Source organism: Pollachius pollachius (genome assembly GCF_949987615.1).
Source record: "Pollachius pollachius genome assembly, chromosome: 16".
NCBI classification, from domain to species: Eukaryota; Metazoa; Chordata; class Actinopteri; order Gadiformes; family Gadidae; genus Pollachius; species Pollachius pollachius.
Genome location: NC_136949.1, coordinates 8,306,139 through 8,324,033, shown reverse-complemented (window position 1 = coordinate 8,324,033; position 17,895 = coordinate 8,306,139). Strand labels below are relative to the sequence as shown.

Below are 17,895 nucleotides of genomic sequence, written 5' to 3'. Positions count from 1 at the left end.
GCCTTTTCAAATGCATACACAACCACAAATAGGCCAAACGAGAATATAGGATATCGCTATTGGTTCTAATGCAATAACATGGAATGCATTTATAGCGCTACAGTACATTTGTGGATTACGAGTGAAAACGGTGGGAAAACTACACTTCCCATCTTTTCCATTTGTTCTAAAGCTAAAATATCTAAGTCCTAACGCTAAGCTAGTATTAAGGGCACTGTTTATTGAAGCAGCAGCGCACACCACAAGCTTTATGCAGACTATCACTACCTAGTTCCAAGAGTACTAAAGTGTGACGTCACGTTTCCATAGCAACCGATTTTCGGTTCTACACAAACCAAATTAACAAGGGGAAATCCTATGCAACACGAACGTTTTATAGAAAGAGAAAGTTTTTTTTGCAAGTTTGCTTTACCAATGATGGAAGTAATATTGAGAATAGATTCTCTTCATATAAAACTTTTTCAAACTTTTACTTTTAATACCCCAGGGGAATACATGAAAGCCTCGACATGTTTCGATTGGTAGTGATTTTCACCTCTTGAAATTGATTTATTTTCATTTTGAAAGAAACAACACATCTCTCGTTCAGTTGTTTAGAACTGAAAATCCGGTTGCCAGGGCAACGTGACGTTTTCACTTTAGTACTCTATTACTCAAGTGTATTACATCGGTATGATTGTCATAGGACTTCGGGTTTACTTTGAAGCAGTACTAAGACAAGGAGTTAAGAGGGTTGTTATGAAATGAGCCCAAGCCCAGCCTTAGAGGACAGCTGTTACTATCATACAACTTAAAACATCATCGCACATGATATCCTCTTTCCTGATAATGATGATAATCGTTCTACTACAACCTTTGTTCAGTTGTTTACCCATAAAAGTGTTGACGATTAAAGTGAAATAGAATTAAATGGGACACAGACAAACAAACAGCAAACATATTCCAATGTTTCACAAACAGGCCGAGGCCGGTCTCCGTAACAACAACAACAAACCACCCATCATCCAATCAGAATCTACTCAGCCGCGGACCACTTCCGCATCCGCCAAGATTTCGCAAATTTCCAGCTCCCAGACAGAGGGTTGCCTTTTCCCCAGACCGGGGAAGTCCTCCGCCGTGACGGCCCTGGCCCCACCGGCCAGCCGCCCGTCCCTGCTATAGCTCCCCGGGCTTCTGGTGGCAGGCGTTGCAGACTCTCACAGGGTGGTCCCAGCCGCGGGAGGGCACGGCGCGCCGCTCCGGGGAGCACTCGTCACACACGCCCTGGCCGCACGCGCGGCAATGGTGGATGGATAGGCGCGGTGTGAACTCCCGCTGGCACTCGCAGCAGGCCTGGATGTCCTGGTCGGGGACCCAGTAGGCGGGGCGCGCCGCGTCCTTCACCAGGCCTGGGGGGGGGGGGGGGGGGGTTGTTCAGAGGACACACCCAGGAGGGGACCATTGGCTGTTAACGATTGTGGACTCAAGAATAACTTCCTTCAATTAAAATACAATCCAATACAAATCGAGCAGAAAATACAATTGCGAATGTGTTGCATTTTAAATTGGATAAAACATTGATATCCCTTGCTACCAGCTTCTTTGCAGGTTTCACCAGGAAGGGACTCACCCAGGGGGATGTCTATGGCGCCGACTACAGCTCCAAGGGTGCTTTGCACCGCCTCGCCCACCTTCCTGGCGATCAACGTTCCCCCTTCCTCTTCCTCCAGCGCTGCGTCCAGCAACTCTGGAGAAGTGACCCAAAATTGTAATGTTTTGTTCAAGTGAAGCAGAGCACGGTGGACGCATCAAACGTAAACTAGAGCAGCTACAAAAAGGTGCGGCACAACCTAGTTTCCAAGAAAAGAATACTGAGAAAAGAGGTGCTATAAGAATCCGGAAAAACAAGGTTAGTAGAATAACTCATTTTTAACGTTCTGTCTTACAGTGCCAAAGCTCCATTTAAAGAGCCCGGAGAGCCTCTTGATCACCTGACCTCACAGCTAGAGCTCCAGAAGGAAGCTTAACAGAGTTTTGGGTCACTTGATCAGGACGGTCTCCCATTAAATGCAGGGATAGACAAAGGGGGTGTGCTAGGGTCTCTTGGTGTATACTGGTACCGGTGGAGATGCCTCTGTTGTGGAAGCACGCGTCACAGACCCTCACCGGGGCCAGGCCCCAGCCCCTCTCAGGGACGGGCCGGCACTTGGAGGAGCAGGCATCGCAGAAGCCCTCCCCGCAGGCCCGGCAGTGGTGCTTGGTGTCGTTGGGCTGGAACGCCTCTGAGCAGGTATGGCACGCCTACACGACGTGCGCGCGCACACACACAGAGCGAAATACTTTAATAGGTCGCTGTCTCATGGTAACCCTGAATGAAAGTGTGTATAAAACAGAACTCGTCAGCATCAATGTATCAATATTATTGATCCAATCTCTCAGCATAATAATAATGTAAACATCCCCATCATCATCGTGATAGTAAAAAACATGGCTCTTTAGAACAAGTCGTCGTCCCACATGGAAAGACAAAACCATGTAAACCACACTTGAACCATGGGTGTTGCCTTTCATCCCTTCCTCTGCGGAGCTGTGAATACAGAAACAACCTGCGCGTGTGCGTGTCTGGTTAACCCAGCAGCGGGCCATTGTCTTTCCCACAGCGAGCTCATCGTCTCATCCCTTACCAGGATGAGGGAGTTGGGCTTCCAGTAGGCCGGGGCGATCTGGTCCGTGAGCCAGGAGGTGACGGCCTTGGCCGGCTTGACGCTGAGCTCAGACACCGACTGGGAGATGTAGTTCACTCCATCCAGCAGCCTCTGGGCGGCGTTGTTGTTGTCCTTCAGGAAGCCGTCCGACTGGAAGGGGGCAGGGGTTGAAGGGTGACATTAGCTGTGTTCGAAATCGTTCCCTATACACTCACTCACTATTCCCTATATAGTGTTCATGATATAGTACACTATATAGGGAATGAACAAACGAGAATTCGGACACTACGCTGAACATTTCTAAACGTCATTTGCGTTAGTGAATGCGCCGGGTATTTGTGTGACGCAGACAGATGCGCCCACATGTAAACAAACCGGGCACTCACGAGGAAAGCTGGAGGTTGTATTGATGTTGAATGTTACATTTCCTTGTTCAAGTTTTTTTAAATTAATTTTGAATGTTAAATTTTCTATGTTAAATCCCAAATAAATTGTTGACATTTCTAAACGAAAGCCGGAGACTCCATCATTAAATGTATTCGTTTTCGCGGTTATTCAGCTTCTTCTCCTCCGGAAAAACACAACCGCATTGCATTGTTCTATACGGGAGTAACAAGTAGGGAACATCGTATGTACACTCACATTTTGGGTATTTTAAGTGCACTATATAGTGCATGAAATTAACCACTGAGAATTCGAACACCACTACAAAATGGCGAGCACCCTATAAAGTGCACTATATCCATGATAGGGAACGATTTCGAACACAGCTATTGTGTGTATTAAGGGTGGAAAAGATGTGTAACCATGGCGATGAACACAATACGAGCACACACAAATCGGTCGACATTTGCTATGCTGACTCTATTTACGTGAAAGCAATCAATATTCAGTTAAATGCATTTTCTAGGGTCATCACTGACGGATGACTGTATTGATTTTATAATGACAGAATAAATCATTATACAGAACACACAATAGATCAAATCCTGTGATAGTGTATAAATATAACTATTTTTGTCAAACCAGTTTCTATATAAAGATCTTTAACTGTGTGTGTTTAAAAGGCGAGAGCAATGTCAGCAAATGTTCCAATAACAGACTGAAAATAAACGGCAACAACCTGCGCTTGCCTGTTGACGCAGGCGAACACTGGATCTTTAATGCTAAACCGGGACCGTAAACACACACTCTCCCTTCTCATTGCAACACTGTGCGCTGTCCTAACACTCAACACTCAATGTGTTTGTTGTTGGATCATCTGGTGAGCTGAAGCACCATGACCTCGTGCACTGCTCCCGTATGCGGTCAGGTCTACTTGTTTAACCTTAGTTCGCTGTTTGGAAACTTTGTATTCCGTGAAGTGAAGCAATCATCGATTATTCTCAAGCCTTAAACAAGCAACAAACATTTGTATTTATCGAGTGGGGGATAGTTAAAATGATGTTAACTGAACACTAAAGATTATGAGGAATTTGCTTTTAAGTTGTCATGGTCAGCCCTTTATAGGTAATGTGTAAGGCGGCTTTATTAATTTGTACTTTTAGCAAAATTATTAAAAAGAATAAGCTTTCAAGTGCCAAGAAATAGTTAAGACACTTCCTAACACACATCAACATAGCATACTTTCAAAATTGGCGAATAAGAATGCACCCCTTTTCCCTTTCCTAACATAAACATGAACTCTTCCAGTTTAAGCTCTGTAAGGATTTAAGATAGTCTGGGTGTGGCCTCCTTACCCCAGGCCAGATGTGTTGGATCTCTGTTCTGACCACGGTGTCTACTGGGTCCTGGTTTCCATACCAGTACTGCCTGCTCCGGTATATCACTGCACAGTTCGGGCACTCGATCACATACCTGGTAGAAGGAACCAACACACAGAAATGATACCACTGTTGTAGGAGATAATACACACAGTGATGAATCTTTGGCAAATTAGTCTGCTGGCTGTTTACATTCAACAGCTCAGCAGACACTTATATTCATGAGGCATGACGATTTGATAACAATCAAAGTATACAATCAATATTGGAAAACTTAAAATATTCAATGGGGGCTCCACAACTAAATGTCCTCTTCTTATGTCCTAAATGTTACAACCAGATACAAGTAAACAGTGAATCACTAGCATAGTTTATTCTTTTTTTGTCTCATAGTGTATTGCTGAGATAGCGTACACAACAAGAGTATTGTGGTCAGGCGGATGAATGACTCCCCCCTGCCCCCAGGACCTACCCAGACCAGGCGTAGATGGCCAGACCGAACCAAGGGGAGTCAGACGAGGCCGTCGTCTTGGGAACGACAATCACCTCCTTTCCCCGCTCATAACAGGCCTGTGGAAGTCCAGTGGAAGGATAGTGAAGTCAGACGGTGATCCAAACCATTTGAGTTTTCTTTGCTTTACCTGTTAAACCCTGAGCCCTTCTTGGGGTAGTCTCAAGCTAAAGTATGATGGCAGACAAGCTCAAATCTGGGTTTCTGTAAAGGTTTCAAATCAAAACCTTGCAGACTGCCCATCATAGGAATACACATAATCCCCTTCTGAAACCTTAGTCTTCTTGTGCAAATAAGTTTATCTTTGGTAAGAATATCTCTATAATGGAACAGGAAACAAGGAGTCACTCTGCTCCTTTTGCCTTCCGGCCCCCAGAGGTTCTGTTATAACATAGGAGTTGGATCCAAGTTTAAAATGACATGACTAAGTAAATCACAAATAGCTTTGCATCAATCAGGATGGCATGCATGAGGTTGGTATACATTGGTAGATAACAATGTGGGATCTCCAAATCTGGTATTTTTGAACTTCCAACCAATCGCCAATTTAGAGTAAACAGAGTAACATAAAAAGCTATAACACGTTCATGCCAGATGTGATTGTCTAAGCTTCAAATCTTGCCTTGCATGTGTAGATGCGGTTGTCATACTGGGCAGAGTAGCGACAGCGGTGTTTGGCGTCATGCTCCGTCTCTTCCCTCAAGTGATTCATGCTGTTCTTGCAGGAGGATCTGAAAGCAATAAGACACACACAGTAGATTAAATGACAGGATTACAAATCAACACGTTCTCTTCTACAACTTAAATAACACTGAGATGGCACTTTATTTATCCGGGGAGATTCAGGTGCAGTGTAACTTGTATGGAGCTTGTGTGTTGTAGGTTAATGGGAGGAGATGGTCGCTGGTACGCCAAGACATGAAAGCCGACATCTTGGGTTGAGCCTGTGTGTGGTCAACGGGGAGGCTGACACCTACCCACAGCTGAGGCAGATGCTGGAGCAGGTGAAGTACTCGTCTGGGAAGAAGCAGTTACAGGCCAGGTGCTCGTCTGTGATCTCCCCACTGAAGCGCTCACTCAGGGCCTGAGAGGGGCGCAAACACGCCACAGACCCATAGGACGATTTCAGACGTCATAATGAGCCATTCGTTCACATCGACCACCATGATTTAAAACACACTATTTTAAATCCCTTTGTTGTTAATAATGATAGTCGTATTATTTTACTTTTGGGATGTTTTGATTTCTCGCTAACGAAAGGGTCTGAGTTTCTTGAACAGCGCTTCACATTAAAAATGCATTATTAATATTATTAATATCCGTATCGTGATTGTGATGCCGGAGCCTGCCTGCAGGGCCTTGTGGATGACGGCGGCGGTGCGCGGCGAGCGCGTGGTGTTGTTGTTCAGCTGCTGCTCCAGGGTCCGCAGCAGGCCGCTGAAGTCCGTGGGGGGGTTGTGGGTGCGTGTGCCCCGGTACTGGACGGAGCTGAAGGCCTCCGGGAAGAGCCCCAGCCTCCTGAAGCGCTCCTGGAGCAGGCGCTCGGCCGACTCGGCGGGTTTGTCTGGGGGGAGGAGGAGAGGAAGTGGAGAGGGAGGACGGAAGAGTTCATGACCTTTTCGCTGTATGTTATGACCGTTTCTATTTCAATTAAATGTACAATGATCATTTCCAAGCACAAAATCCCCACAGCTAAATCACAGGACAGAAACTAAATTATATATATATATATATATATATATATATATATTTATATATATATATACAGTATATATAAGAACAATTTGAAATAAAAATATGCAAAGAAGTTAAATAATGCTAAATTGCTTTAATGCTTTATATATATCAATTCAATGTAAACGTAAACATTATTTTGGACACGGTCCACATGAGTATGTGCCACACTATCGCCACGGTACCCAAGGGTCCGAGACAGTGTTCAGGTGTGCGTCGCCGTCCGCCCACCTGATCCCAGCAGCTTGGTGTGGACCGTCTCATGGAAGATGACCACGGCGGGGCCCAGCGTGGAGAGGGGCACGTCCAGGCCGCAGCGCGCCGTGGTGGCCTTCAGCTCCCGGGTGAAGTGCTTCAGGTAGGCGTCGGAGGCGTCGCCCAGGAACTTGAACAGGTCGTCGTGGAGACGGTCGGCGTGCGTCCGGTAGATGACCAGGTCCGACACGGCCAGCACCTTGAGGAGCAGCCTGGTGCGCTGGCCCTGGTTGGCCCCTGCTAGGTAGATGAGATGGTCCCAATATGTGTTGTGTCATAGCCTAGTGGGTCTAAAGGGTCTTCTAAAGGGTCTAAGGTCTTTCTTGCAGGTTTTTAAAATCAGGGTTCAAATCAGGTTCGGGCCAGTGTGGAAAAGTTATACATAAATCATAAATTGCTTTATGAATTCAAAATCTTAATATGCAAGTATTGATATGTTCCAACACTGATAATTAACACTGAGTTAGACAGTAAAAATAGTCTCTGGGTCAGGATGTGTCAGACCTATCTACCCCTCACCTGCACCCAGCAGTCCCTCCGTGTCGATGACCACCACCCGATGCACAGGGTCCATGGCGGCCCACACCCCCACCGTGCAGGACTCCTGCGTGGGGGAGGTCTTGAACACCTCCCTCCCCAGGAAGAAGGTGTGGTTGAGCGTGTGAGACTTTCCCTCCCCGGTGTTACCAAAGACGGAGACCACCTTGAGGAGCTCGTCCGGCCTGCAGCCCAGCCGGCTGACGAAATCCTCGTCGTTCTTCACCTGAGGAACACAGCGAGGATAAGGCTCAGAGTGAACAACGACCGTAGGAAACATGTGCTGCGGGAAACGTGTCCACTAGGCGTTTACCTGCATCTCTTCTCGGTCGTCCACCAGGAGGAAGCTGCACACTCTCTCCAACTGGGCCTTGAGGGCCTCAACCTCGGCCTCCGCGTCCGCCGGGCCGCCCTCGGGGGCCGCTTTGGGCGGGGGGTACTGGGTGAGGGGGTGCTTCCGCTTGTTGGCCCCGCTGTGGGTGCGCTTCTGGCAGTCCAAGCACAGGTTGATCTTGCAGCCCTGGCAGCGCACCACCGCTCGCAGGCGGGAGCTGCCGGCCGCGTCTCCCTTGCAGGAGTCGCAGAAGGGGATGTGGCCGGGGGCGATGCGCACGCGGTCGTGGTTCCTCATGCGCTCCTGCCGGTGGAGCTCCAGCTCACAGCGGGGGCACTGGAGGCTGCCGCATTCGTCGCATTCGAACAAGGCCTCGTCTGAGCCCCCGCAGGCGTAGCTCTCCTGACACACCAGGGCGGTGTTCATGCCTTTGTCTACTGATGGAGCTTGGCAACTCATCTCAAACCTGACAGGTCGACACAGCCTTTGTGTCGGTTTCCCCCTTTTTTGTCTATTGCTGATCCTATACTATGATTGGAAAGACAATCACTTCAACAGTTTCAGGCACTTTAAAAAATCATTCTAAGCAAAATAACATTTTCTTCTCCAATGCTTAGAAAACCCACAACTAAAAGAAACAATATCCTTGTGGATCAAATTGACTTACAGACTTAAAACTCTGAGCTCGTCTATAGTACAGCACACCTGTCTTGTGGAACATGTCAACAACACCACGTAAGTGTCAAGTGACAGATAAGTCACATATCCATATCCTATCGATTATAACAATGGCATACTGAGTGAGACCGAGAGGCACGTTGCTAACCTCGTGACGGTGGTAAGATAGTCTATATTTCAATCACGGTGCTCAATGACACAGACGTAAACAAACACTAAAAATCCGCCAGCTAGCTTTGAAGGGACGACGAAGGCATCTGGCACAGAAATGTTGCCAGAAGAAATCCTGAACCATGAAGTACAGCCGGAAGAATAAGACATTCAATGTGTAATCGTTGATACCCGAAGCGTCGTTGCGTTAAAAGTCTGGTGAAGCGGGTCGGGTGTTATCGCTGTGAATGTTACGGCTAGTTGACATCAGCTGATCGGCTTGTTTTCATCCAGAGGTGAGGGGTTACATGGAAACACAGTGCATTTTGGGAAATGGAGGCTGAGCTTGTTGTGAGTCGAAGTGATTTGGCAAAAGTATAATAACGTATTCTAGTTAAATTATTATTCTATTTTTTAACCCTTGTATGATAAAACTGATTTATAATTGTATTATCGTAAAAACAAGTACCTCAGTGAAACCGAAATAAAATTTTAACGAAAGATAAAACTCAATTTCCCACAATACCTACCTAGTGTGTATATCGACCAGAGCAGCACTAGCATTGCCGTTCATTACTTGACATTAGTTATCGTTTTACACATTGAGAACCGTGTCTTCTGTAGGTAAGAACTGACATGCCACTGTGTTGTATTTACTCGCGTGTTGTCATTCATGTCATTCTTTACCAACCATGCTTACTTGATTGGAAATCCTTTATGTCATGTCTGCTATCCCGGTTAGCTCCATAGTGATCCATTCTCTGCTAGTCGGTGCATGAGTTTATACCATTAACATACTCCACTCTGTCATTCAGATGCTTCCCCTGCGTTCACTATGGACGACGAGAAGTACACCGACATTAACGGGAAACCCATTACTTTGGATTACCAAAGGCATTCAAGTTTCTGCACAGAGTTCATTGTGAGCTCCCCTAAAGTGTCCATCGGTACGGTGATGGTGGCCACAAGCTTCGTGTGGATCTTTGCCTACGCCGTGTTCTGCCTCACCGATGTAAGACAAACTTCATATTCACTTGGTCTTCGTCCTTTTTAAGTGTTCTAACGTGTTGCTGTAATTTAACAATCTGACATCTGTCATTAATATGCAGGTGCAATATGTAGCCATCCCCGTTTACTGTATTCGATATAGTGGCATGTAATGCATGACCTTGAATAACATATATATATATAATATGTTTAATGCTTTCTTTCAGAACACTGCAGTATTGTCCAGCGCCATAATCATTACCCTGATTGGAATGATGCTCTACATTCACTTTGTGAAGATAGACCATGAGTCCTTGCTTGTGATTGGTTCCCTGGGTATTCAGTTGTCCTCCAGCTATGCCTCTGGCCGAGAGCACACAAGCTTCATAGAGATGAGCAAAATAAAGGACGTTGTAATCAATGAAGCTATCTACATGGTACAGCATCTTTTATTTTACCCTCTCAATCCTTCCAAAATATCAAACCAACATTATTGTAGATGTAATTATATGCATACATTTTTTGTTTTATCTTTTTATTTACCGTTTGATTATGTTCATGTTTCAGCACCAAATTATCTACTACTTGTGTATATTACTGCGTGACCCTGCAGATGCCAGTGCAGTTTCCAGTGTTGTCCCCTTGTTTCCAGTGAGTAAACTAATTCATAAGTGAAGCAGTCTTTAAAACTGACCTCTTTGCTGATATCATGTTTATTTTTATAATTAAATGGTTTTAATGTGTGTTTGCATTTTGGCCGGAATTGAAGACTATAATCATTGCATACATCAGTCCCCTATTTTATAATAATAATGCCGTAATAGTTACGCCATTGTTACATTGCATCTTTCAGAGTTCCAAGCCAAGGCTTAACTGTTTGGTGAAGGTGTACAAGACGTGCCAGGAAATCATCTCCAAGTGCTGATGAAAGAAAGGAATTTCTTGTTGTATCACACGTGCAACTGTTTTCTGCTCAGGCAAAGAATCGAATTAGATTGCTGCATAGCTCACGTAGATGTTGGTTGACCTTTATTTTTTGATTATTTTTACCATCTGTCTTTGACTTATTATATTGAGGTTAGTGCTAACTAATGTGATTGATACCTTTTGAGTGTATTGCCATACATAATTGTATAATTGGTTTAACAATGTTTGTGAGGACGATTTAAGTATGTTTTTGTTGAATTAAGTAACTTAACCCTGACCAGTAACTGATACTGTATTAGCTATTTACAATGATAATTTCACATGTATGTATTGTATTTTTTTTAACCTTGGGTGGAAGTACGGTAAGGTAACTGTTTAATTGTTTCATTCATCGATAGTACTTTTTAGGAGTATTATCTCATGTCCCCTGTAGAGGGCACTACCGCACTCACTTTTTATTTTATTTTAACATTTAGCCAGCTCTTTCAGATCTAGTCTAGCCATCCGTTTTCTCCTTATGCTGTTTACGGTTGTTCCATACTATCATTGAAGTTGTCCCCTGTACAATGTGTCTCTTTGAATCCTTGATTAAAGATGACATTTTTAAATATGATTTTGAAACACTTAATTGTGACATTTTACTCTTTTGGGATTGAAGAGCTGTAGTAGGTCAGTTGTGGGAGGGTGTATGTGTATTTCTTTTCAGGTAATATTGACAATACATACAGCCCCACACCCACTGTGTTTGCAGTGTCATGACTGTATTCATAACCGTCAGACCGTAGTTCACTTAGTACTATGACAATATGAATATTCTAGTGTTATGTGTTGTCACGCTTAGCCAAATTCAGAGTTTAATCCAATAAGGATGTTTGTGTATTTCATAATTTAATCCTTTTTAAACCTTCCAATCATTAACTTGTTCCTCTACTTCCTGATCTGGCACTTAGTGCAAAGACAGTTCCCCAAATTTCCCAACCGTCCTCTGCATACAGTAATGGACTTTTTTTTTTTTACATGTTATGCTAAATGCTCACTTCAATCATATATGATAACATTTTCAAGGTAAACAAGACCTGTATAGTTTTCATGAGGCCCATTTGAGACAAGGAGCGCGGTTACCTTGTCTAATGAGCAATGGGGACATATTTCATATTTCTTAATTTAACCAACGCAAGATATGCCAAGAAATAACCCAGACAGGGCTGATGTATTCAACAGATCAACTGACTACACTGACCAACTGACTATATCCACATGTTTTATTCATGCCCAAAACTAGATTGTTTTAGCCTGCAATATTTTATACACTTTCTTCTATGCCCAACGCACCCAAAGCCATACAACAAGTTATTTCATTCACCACTCTGCTTGCTAGGAGCCTTACTCTCCTTAAATGTACAAATTCCATCCCATCTCCACATAATAGACGGATTCCTGAGATCTTGAGCACATCAGGCTTGAGAAGATTAGGTTCTCCATAAGTGGTTCCTTAAGGAATTCCATAAAACCTAGCAAACTGTTTTTACAACATGTTGACACCCTGACTATGAAGAAGACAAACCACTGATCCTGTTTTTTTTTTCATCTAATATATTTATTGAAGTATTCATCTTTGTATTTCTTTCTTCCCTTCTTTTCCTTCCCTTATTATAATTGCTTGTCGTTAGGTCCGAGCAGCGAAGCTGCTTGGCCCCTATTGTTTCTGTAACGTTTTTTTTTCCCCTCAAATTCTGTAAAAGTCATACTGCAGCCTATACCGTAAGTCGAAAACTCTTGATATTTTCAGGTATGGGTACCAATAACCCCCTCTACCCATAAACCCAAATTTGTGGTACTGGACCCAAAGGTGGAGCTATTGTAAAAATCATGATTTAGGCTTATTGCTCCTCACCAGATTGACCTGGATTCAAAATTCTTTCAGAATATTAATCTCTAGAATCAGACGCATTTATGAAACCCTAAAAATGTATACTTTTCCCACAATTTCATATTAAAGCTAAACACGATAAAAAGATTCACAGACTACAAAAATAATCAAAATTCACCAAAATCGCCACATAAAATCTTTAGACCAAGCCTCACAAAAATCATCGAACAGAATTTGTTTTACTTAGTTCCATTTGAGAAATAAAGCCCTTAATTCTTTGAGAAATGTTTGCTTGGAGTTTTCTGGATGTTGGGTGCTTATCGATAAACATTTTCACCATGTGAATGAGGCTACATTTCAGGTTTGTCAGTGGCTCAATGGGATAATGCCTTGTAGTGGTGATCCTTAGTTTGAAAGTTTGAATCCCGATTAGACAATTATGAACATGCTGAACATGACATTCGGGCATTGCTCTGCAGCCCAGTCACCTGAAAGACGAGGCACAGTATGGCATTAAGGGGAACATCAACATCTTTCCTTCATAATTATATGTCATATTTATATATCTTCCATTAGTGTGTTCTTGACTTTTCATTTTGCTCGGACCCCGTTAATCACCGCTTGCGGTTATATTTGTTATTGATTCCCTCCTAATGGGGTATGGGATGTGTGAGTGAGACTTGTGAGCAGATGTAAGAGGGGTGAAGGACAGACTTCTGGAGCACCAGCTTGGGTCCACCGTCGAACAAGGCTCTGTCAACTTCATCCCCAACTGTTACCAAGGTACACATTTACTCTGACCTTTTCCACTTCCACAACCTTTGCCTGAATAGGTCACATTAAGACGAGATCATCACCGATCGTGTTTTATTAAACTTGTGCTTATGTTCTGACGCGCCAACGTCTTAACAAGTCTTCAACTGCTTGTATCTAATCAAGGGAGATGTGTTTAAAAACCAACTGATTTTATTTGGCCTTTGGGTTCAGGGAATTGGTTGACTTGTCCAGGCATAGTACCCCCACATGTTGATTTAGAGTGACCATCGTAAGTGCCCGGTCAGATGTGCATGTGCATATGTGTGTTCGCGTGGGTTTGCGTGGGTGTCTGTGTGCGCATGGTTTGTGTTTGTGTGTGTGTGTGTGTGTGTGTGTGTGTGTGTGTGTGTGTGTGCGCATGGGTTTGTGTGTGGGTGTTTGTGTGTGCGTGCGTGCGTGCGTGTGTGTGTCTGTCTGTCTGTCTGTCTGTGTCTGTGTGTGTGTGTGTGTGTGTGTGTGTGTGTGTGTGTGTGTGTGTGTGTGTGTGAACCCTATGCTCCCAGGCCATCAAAACAAGCAGAGGGGTGTGATTTTCGTAGGGGTGTGAAGCGTTCCGCTGCTGTAAAGGGGGGAGCCACACTGACAGGATAACAGCCCCACCCACCCACCACCACCCCCCGAGGTGTGAAGGGGTCAGGAACCATCGCCTGGAGCAGCTTCTCTGAGGAGTGTCCAGGTCACACCTCGGCCCCTCCGAGAAACCGGCCAAGCTTACCGTAGATCATCACCGTGGAAGGGGGAGGGTTGGGGTCTGAGGTGGGTGGGGCTTTTCTTAATCCAGTAAACAGTTCATTATTTCACTTCTAATAAATTGATGTGTTTTTTTAATGCAATTTTGGTTGGTTTTTGACTAAGCTCCACAGAAAAATATATATCTATAGGCCTCTATGTTGGTTTTAGATATAGATCTCGATTTTAAAATTGGACTTCCAGCATGAAATGGATCATTATATGGTGTTGAGTGGTTTGGACCCCCATAGGGTAATGAATGGGCATCAGATCTCCGCCCTGTGTGGGGAGTTAACCTGGGTCATGGCCCCCCCCCCCCCCCCAAGACCTCCTGATGTGCAGACAGCAACAGAAGCAACACACACACACACGCATCATTAAAGTTTTGGCTGAACTCCTCTTTCTGTCTTGAGCGTGTCACATTCAGAGGTTCCTAGCTAAGTGAGGCAACACATCCCTGTTGGTCAATCTACGTCAGCACTGGACTCACAGCTTACATAGGAAGGTTCTGTGTACACAAGTACATGTACACAAGCACACAAACACACACATCCTCATTATACTTTTGTTGTACTGATGTCAAACCAGTTGTACAGTTAAACCAGTTGAAGACTGTTTTTGCACTGATCAGCTCTGAATATGACGAGTAGAAGACTCTGGTTTTACTGAAGCTCCAGGTATTATCAATCGAAGACTTTGGTCGTATTTGGCAGTTCCCGCCCACACACACACACACACACACACACACACACACACACACACACACACACACACACACACACACACACACACGCACACACAGAGGCACACACACACACACACACACACACACACACTTGCACACACATACACATACACATACACATAAACACTTACACATGGCACACATGAATGATGGCATACAAACATGAATCACATCAAAAGTGAATTAATTAAACTTTCTTTCACATGAAACATGTTAAATTGTGCCCGGGTTGGGTATTGTCAGGTTTTAAGTGCTTGTTTTCTCAGTACTATGCTAACAGCCCAATGGTGGGAGTTTGCGGTGGGGGAGGGAAAGGATTGGGAACAGCCATTGTTATTGTTTCAAATGTGTTGGTTTATCGGAGGGAGCCAGTTGGTGTGCAGGGACAGGTGTTACTGGAAGTCAGTTTGTGAACTTTACGTTAGGATTTGAATCTCAAAAAAGTCCCACCAATGGGAGTTGCCTCTACTTATTTAGCCCCTCCCCCTCCTCTCTCTCTCTCTCTCTAGCATCCCTCCCTCTCTCTCTATCTCTCCCTCTTTCTCTCAGCCTCTCTCTCTCCCTCCCTCCCACTCTCTCTCCCTCCCTCCCTCTGTCTCTCCCCCCTCCCTCTCTCTCTCTTTCTCTCTCCCTCCCTTCCTTCCTCCCTCCCTCTCTCTCTCTCTCTCTCTCTCTCTCTCTCTCTCCCCTCCTTCTCCCTCTCCCCCCCCCTCTCTTACTTTGTAGGCTCCCCCTCCCTCTCTGTTGTCAGTTCCTACCCCGAGGACAACTGTTGCCTTGCTGAAAGACAGGCGGTTCGGCAGCGAACTATTGTTACGTTCAACGCTTACCATACAAGTGGTCTCTTTCTTCTGCAACCGTTGAATTATTTAGTTCCATGACATTGGTACATGCCACCTGACATTGACTTTTGTGTTTCCTATGTCTCTCTCTATATTTATGTATACAGGGGAAGTGTTCAGAGAAACCCTAAAATAAACAGTGACTGGAAGTCAGTCACGGTGTCTATTTGTATATGGAAGGAGGCCCACTAGGCGTATTTACTGATAATTACACATTCATGAAAGGAAAATAAGAAGAGTTGTCTGGTTTAAACCGCAGTAAAGGGAGATTTGGGTGATTGACTCACAACCAAATGACATTGTCTACATTTAACTACATGTATTGCTTTATTTAGAAAAGTAGAAGAAAAATAATGGCGATGTGTGTTTTCAATGTCAGTGTAAATCATGATGACTTCAAGGCAGAAACTGTAATTTACATTACTCAATATAACTGTTGATAGGCACATCAAGGATAGATAGATAGATAGATAGATAGATAGATAGATAGATAGATAGATAGATAGATAGATAGATAGAAATATTAATAGAAAGATTGATAAATCGATGGGAATAATTTACTAAATAACTATTAAGCCTTGAGGATTAACTTCCTTCCAATTTTTTCTTCCTCGCAAGAGAGTTGTGTCTAGTGTTTGTACAGAGACTGGTTTCCTGCCTGGACAGGAAAGCCCAGTGCTGCTGTCCATCTGTCTCTAAACAGAAAACAATGTGGATGTTGTTGCCCATATTTACTGAAGATTTGAAAACGTCCACAATCAGCCTGGCTGCTGCATCCTCCATGACTGATGTCCCCTCCAGGGGGGGGGGGGGGGGGGGGGGGGGGGGGGAGGTTGACCCTAGGTCAATCCCCAATGCACCAGGAGGATGCCTAAATCACCTGCCCGCCCACCTCCCTGAAGGCATGTTTCTAAAGTCCACTGTGGGACCGCTTTGGATGACCACATCGGACTGCTTCTTGACCGTCCACACCCCCTGGCCCAACCCCACCATCACCCCTTTTGCATTGCATTCGCTGAGATTCAAGGTGTCTGTTTATATGCAAATTGTTCCAAAAAAAACAAAAACCTAGCCGCTGGTGCTGCTGCTCTCTGTGGGCACGCCTAGCACAGCTCCTCCCCTACGAGGGGAGAGCGGCTGCTGCAGCTCACCGAGTGTGAGCTAAGTGACACGCACTTCAAGTTGGACCGGCTGAGACGTCTCAGCGGCTTGCTTTGGGGTGACAGGCCACGAGATAAGAGGAAGAGGAGGCCGCCAAACCGGTCAATCCGGGCTCCGCTGCATGCTGCAGGGAAACGTGAAGCAGACGAACTGCGCAGGGCTGCAAGCAGCCGTCCTCTGCCATCTCGATGTGTGTGTGTGTGTGTGTGTGTGTGTGTGTGTGAGTGTGTGTGTGTGAGTGTGTGTGTACACATCTGTGTATATGTGTTCATACTGTTTATGTGCATGTATGTATGTGTACTTGGTATATATATGGTCTGTGTGTTTGTGTGAGTTTGTGTGTGAGAAGGTGATTGCACATATAGATACAGTGAAGATACAGTTACTGTAACACATGTCAAAATTCTCCAAAAGATCCCAGAGATAAATATCTACTATTGATGACAACAATAAGCAATCATAGCATGCTAACCACACTATGTGACTGAGGAATGTATTGAGTAGGCATACTTGTATTGTAGTCACTGAGGACTGGATGGATGTTTTTATATTCAAGTACTTCCCTAAGACTATTTTGTATGATTATGTAAAGAACAAAACTGCAAGCAAGACCAGTCTTTACTCTGGAGAGTCTTGTCTCCGGTCAACTCCTCAAAAGAGGAATAATCTTTCACATACCTGATTACTTTTAGCCATTAAACTATCAGCACAGTCTCAAAACATAAATGAAATCAAGGTACTGCGCCAGAAATGAGAATGAAGAAATTTAACAGGAACTTTATGAAGCATGTCATTCGTATACTGATGCAATTCTGTATCGATGTGTTTTTAACTGCTGATTACTAACAGAGACACACACAGTGGGCATAGAGACTGTGAGACTTCCACAGCATTAGTCAGTCAAAGTACTGTGAGTAACGTAACGCCAGTCACTCTCTTCCTGCAAGATCCATCTCATCCTCAGTTCACAAAACACTCAACTGTCCTCTTTTTAATGAGGTGTGTGTGTGTGTGTGCGTGTGTGTGTGTGTGTGTGTGTGTGTGTGTGTGTGTGCGTGCATGTGTGTGTATGTATGTGCGTATGTGTGTGCGTCAGTGTGTGAGTGTGTGCTTGTTATTTTGTGTGTGTGTGTGTATCTGTGTGTGTGTGCTTGCGTGTGCATTCAGTGTGT

The 17,895-nt window shown here is 44.5% G+C and overlaps 2 protein-coding genes across 3 annotated transcripts; one reads left to right on the top strand and one right to left on the bottom strand.

Moving 5' to 3' along the window:
• Positions 1–1,141: 1,141 nt before the first annotated feature.
• On the bottom strand, positions 1,142–8,920 carry zfyve1 (zinc finger, FYVE domain containing 1). 2 transcript variants are annotated; one of them, XM_079753637.1, is made up of 12 exons: positions 7,798–8,920; positions 7,467–7,710; positions 6,924–7,187; positions 6,308–6,522; positions 5,936–6,042; positions 5,581–5,689; positions 4,920–5,017; positions 4,424–4,541; positions 2,664–2,834; positions 2,100–2,280; positions 1,610–1,726; positions 1,142–1,388 (listed from the first exon to the last, which is right to left on the bottom strand). In XM_079753637.1, the coding sequence occupies exons 1-12, from the start codon at positions 8,275–8,277 to the stop codon at positions 1,156–1,158; spliced, it is 2,337 nt and encodes a 778-aa protein (XP_079609763.1). In that variant the 5' UTR covers positions 8,278–8,920; the 3' UTR covers positions 1,142–1,155. The 2 variants fall into 2 exon arrangements, with proteins under 2 accessions (XP_079609763.1, XP_079609764.1); XM_079753638.1 differs by having other exon boundaries at positions 6,924–7,184.
• A 266-nt stretch (positions 8,921–9,186) lies between these two features.
• On the top strand, positions 9,187–11,127 carry pigh (phosphatidylinositol glycan anchor biosynthesis, class H). The gene is made up of 5 exons (XM_079754149.1): positions 9,187–9,270; positions 9,462–9,658; positions 9,861–10,070; positions 10,201–10,284; positions 10,487–11,127. The coding sequence occupies exons 2-5, from the start codon at positions 9,482–9,484 to the stop codon at positions 10,556–10,558; spliced, it is 543 nt and encodes a 180-aa protein (XP_079610275.1). The 5' UTR covers positions 9,187–9,270; positions 9,462–9,481; the 3' UTR covers positions 10,559–11,127.
• Positions 11,128–17,895: the final 6,768 nt, after the last annotated feature.